This window comes from Sinocyclocheilus anshuiensis, unplaced genomic scaffold (assembly GCF_001515605.1).
Source record: "Sinocyclocheilus anshuiensis isolate Anshui unplaced genomic scaffold, SAMN03320099.WGS_v1.1 scaffold628, whole genome shotgun sequence".
NCBI lineage: Eukaryota > Metazoa > Chordata > Actinopteri > Cypriniformes > Cyprinidae > Sinocyclocheilus > Sinocyclocheilus anshuiensis.
In genome coordinates this window covers 1,149,852-1,153,791 of record NW_015555750.1, presented here as the reverse complement: position 1 = coordinate 1,153,791, position 3,940 = coordinate 1,149,852, and the positions used below count along the sequence as shown (strand labels likewise).

At 36.9% G+C, this 3,940-nt stretch overlaps 1 protein-coding gene across 3 annotated transcripts in view; it reads right to left on the bottom strand.

Annotated features, from left to right (window-relative positions):
• Positions 1-1,076: 1,076 nt before the first annotated feature.
• Positions 1,077-3,940, bottom strand: part of LOC107673718 (immunoglobulin-like domain-containing receptor 2) — an 18,511-nt gene continuing 15,647 nt past the window's right edge. For all 3 annotated transcript variants that reach the window (XM_016467456.1, XM_016467457.1, XM_016467458.1), the window contains 2 exons: positions 2,987-3,650; positions 1,077-1,596 (listed from right to left, as the gene is read on the bottom strand). In XM_016467456.1, coding sequence (XP_016322942.1) covers positions 1,561-1,596; positions 2,987-3,650 — 700 coding nt within the window. In that variant the 3' untranslated portion in view covers positions 1,077-1,560. The remainder of the gene's footprint in view (positions 1,597-2,986; positions 3,651-3,940) is intronic.

The following is a 3,940-nucleotide window of genomic DNA, read 5'->3' as shown; positions in this document are numbered from 1 at the left end:
GACGCCACAGACTCCACCCACCAACAGGTGCACAACACCCGAATTGGGTCATGTTACTTTATTTAAAGTTATTAATTGATTATTGTTCAAAATTAAATGATTTTTCACATTTTTATTATTAATATTATATTATTATGTAAATATGTTTCATCGCTCAAAGTGAAAGTATTATTGCGTTGTTTACTTTATTCGATAGAATTACGCAATATATTTGTAGTTATTAACATTTAACCACCAGGGGGCGTCCCTTGCCGGATCAATGGGCCACGTCTTCCCAACGTTCTATTTTTGCAGTAATGAACGACTACCTCACCAGCTGAAAAATATTAAAATCCATGTAAAACTGACCAACAGACAATCCTGACTAGATGTGGAGACCAGCAAACAAGCTTAGACTGGTTAAAGGAAAAGGTCAACTCGACTGTGGCCGTTGTGTCTTTTTGGTCACTGTTCTCAGAATGGAACTGTGTTTGATGATGTAACATTATAACCATGCTATCCTCCCAAAAATTGCAAGTAAAAAAAAAAGTAAATTAATTCCAGCTCTAAGTTCTGAATGAGCTGTGTTCTTTTAAACTATTGTAAACTGCCATCACACATAATATTCATATGGGGAGTTGCTGTGTTTTTTTTTTCCTATACAGAGTGTAAACATCCTATTGGCGGGAAAGGATGTTTTATTAATCGTTAATAATAAATGTAACTATTAACTATCAACTATGGCACAATGTGAAAGAAAGCAGCAGATACAGAGATCTAAACATAAAGCACTAAACACCTGTGAGGGCTTGTATCAGATTGTTTCCTGCTATTGTAATCTCATCCTGGAAAGAATCATCCTTTCCTTTTCTGTGTCCTGTCCAGTTTCCTGCATGGCCAAGATTCTGTATGGCTAAAAAATGCCTTACTGTATTTGTTTTCTTATGTTGAAGCAAGACCAAAAGAAGCAAGTGTTCATGCCCTGATATTGATGATAAAGAACAGGGATATATTTTTATCATGAATACACTAAGGTTATCAGAAAAAAAAAAAACAGACAGCAAGTGTTAATATCAAAGTCATTATTTTAAAACAGTGAAATACAAATAAATGGCACATTATCAAAAGCACAATCATTCATGCTTCCCTCGAGAGCCAACTGATTAACACTGACACAAATGTACAGTACAGTGCAAACAAAGGCAATGGCAATATTGAAATATCAGAGACAGCGTCCCATTACAGTACTAAAGATATACAAAATACCAAGGAATGTTTAAAGCACTTGAATATCATTTGAACAATTTAAAGTCCTTTCTAAGATATTTTTAGTGCAGCGGTAGTCTGAGGACTAATTACGAAAATAGTTTTTTTGACATTATTATCAATACAGAAAATAAAAACAAACACACACACACACTATGTTCCTGCCCTTGACCAGCAAAAGTTCCCAAGCTCTTCATGTATGTGTGATCCTGCATAAAATGTGTCTTTCTGACAGATTGATACTTAGTGTCTGGGGCATTTCTCTTCAGCTGGATGGTGATGTTATTAGTATGATGTCAGCTCAGTCTGACGACGTCACACAATTAGTGAGTCTCTGCTTAGATGAGTGGTCTGTTAAAAAAACACCAAGAGCCACACATTAGACACCCGTTAGCATGATGCGTTGTTAGTGTGCCAGTGTAATGCTGTACTGTGAGCCCATTAGAGTTAGTGATGCCTTTTATGATACAATCAGGAAAACAGAACAAAAATACATAAAACCTGCCTGAGAAATCAACCGTTTTGATCATTCAAAGCGGACTTTCATTTACATACATTCTTGTAAAGAATACAATTTACATTTCAGCATACAAAAAAACGACACGCTGTACAGTTAAAATAATTTCATATTCAGATTTCTTTGAGTCCCTCTTTGGAAAACAAATGACAAGTATAAAATAAAATATAGGCTGACAATAGATCCTCAGAGTTGAAAAAATATTTTAAAAATTTAATTTTGAGATAAAATAAGGACAACAGACACACTGTGAGATGTAAAATCATAATTTTGAGAGAAAATGTCACAATTTTAGAAAACTTTGAGTTTATTTCTATATTTCATTATTATATACACTGCCGTTCAAAAGTTTGGGGTCAGTAAGATCTTATACTCACCAAGGCTGCATTTATTTGATCAAAAAGACCATAAAAACATTAATATTGTGAAATACTTTTCTATATATTTTAAAAAGCAATTAATTCCAGTGATGGCAAAGATGAATTTTCAGGAACCGTTACTCCAGTCTTCAGTGTTAACAAAGTTGTGCTGCCTAATATTTATGAAAATTGTTCAGGATTTTTTTCTTTGATAATTTGAGAGTTCAAAAGAACAGCATTTATTTGAAATAGAAATATTTTGCAACATAATAAATGTTTTTACTGTAACTTTACACCAATTTAATGCATACTTGCTTAATAAATATATTAATTTATAAAAAAAAAATAGTACTGACCCCAAACTTTTGAAAGGTAAGTCTGAGAAGGAAAAAGGAAATTCAATCTAACATATAAAACGTTTAAAATCAGGTAACTTCAAAATAAACATCATAATTTTACCCGTCCAGTAGCTCCCTAATTTTTGAAGCTATAACAACAAGTTTTATTTAAAAAAATTATTGTTACCCCATATGCCACATTTATCACAGGAAATGGGATTGAGAGATGTTGCAAGCTGGATTTGACCTTACATAACCCAAAAGACCACAGGTCTGAGAAGAGCATTATGTCTGAAATTACTTGATGACTATGTAAATATACATAGATGGTGAGCTGAGATGTTTTTTTTTTTTGACAAGATACTGCTTGATTTGAAGGATAGAACACTTATTTGTGCTCTTTAACATTTGAGACTTTACATTTCATATTAATGGAATCTGAATCGGCTCTTCTTTTTAGGCTTGAAGGAAGTTTGTTCCACCCTTCAATGTACAGAAACCAGGGCAGATGATTATAAGTAACTCACCAGTTTCCTGGATTTGTCCCTGTCCTCCCTGCGCTCCTGTAATGTATGGGACAGTCCATGGGCCGGACGTGTGTATGAAAAAGGCCGCATGGCAGGATCAGCAGTCCTGTACCGTTCCCTCCCTATATGCTCTTCAGTTCTAAACCTCTCCGCTTCCCTCTCAGAGTACGGAGGTAAAGGATCCTCCTCCTCGGGGCGGTGGCTAGGTGACCTGCTGTTGTAACAGTCACTGCTCTTCTTGGAACTGCCTTTTGAAGGTGTGTCACTGTCATCATCAACCCTCCCCCCTCGCTCTCCGTGGCCCCTAGCCTTGCGCTCCAGCAGAGTGTTCAGGTAGGTATCGTCATAAGACCTCTGTCGAGCGAGGTAACGCTCGCTGTCGGCAGTGTTGCGCCTTTTTGGCGGGGAAGGTGGTGAGCCTCGACGGCGCCAGTCGTCATTGTCATCATCACCTCGAGAATACCGTGGCCCGTCTCGGTAAGATGTGGGATGGTCCCGCGACCTTGGACCCATTTCAAAGTCTCGCTGAGGTCCACGAAAGTCACCTCTCCGATGACCGTGTGGGCCGTATGACATAGCAAACTCTTCCAGCTCATCTAGTGACCCTGTGCGCCCCCTAGCATCAAAGGCTTTGCGGGGCAGGTGCTCAGAACGACAGTTCCATCTGCACAAACAGTCATGATATTATTAGTGCACACATATATACTTTTATACACATATATATATATATATATATATATATATATACATATACAATTTAAAATAACTGTTTTCTATTTTATATGGTGGCCGAGAGAGCTCAGCGCGCTGCAATTTAAGACAACACATGCAAATAGAAAAAGCAAATTAAGAAAACATCTTCTTCAGTTTGACAACACATGTGCTGCAAATACTCGCAACACAACCAAATACAGAAATGTGCTGCAAATACACAAAACACATCCAAACACAAAA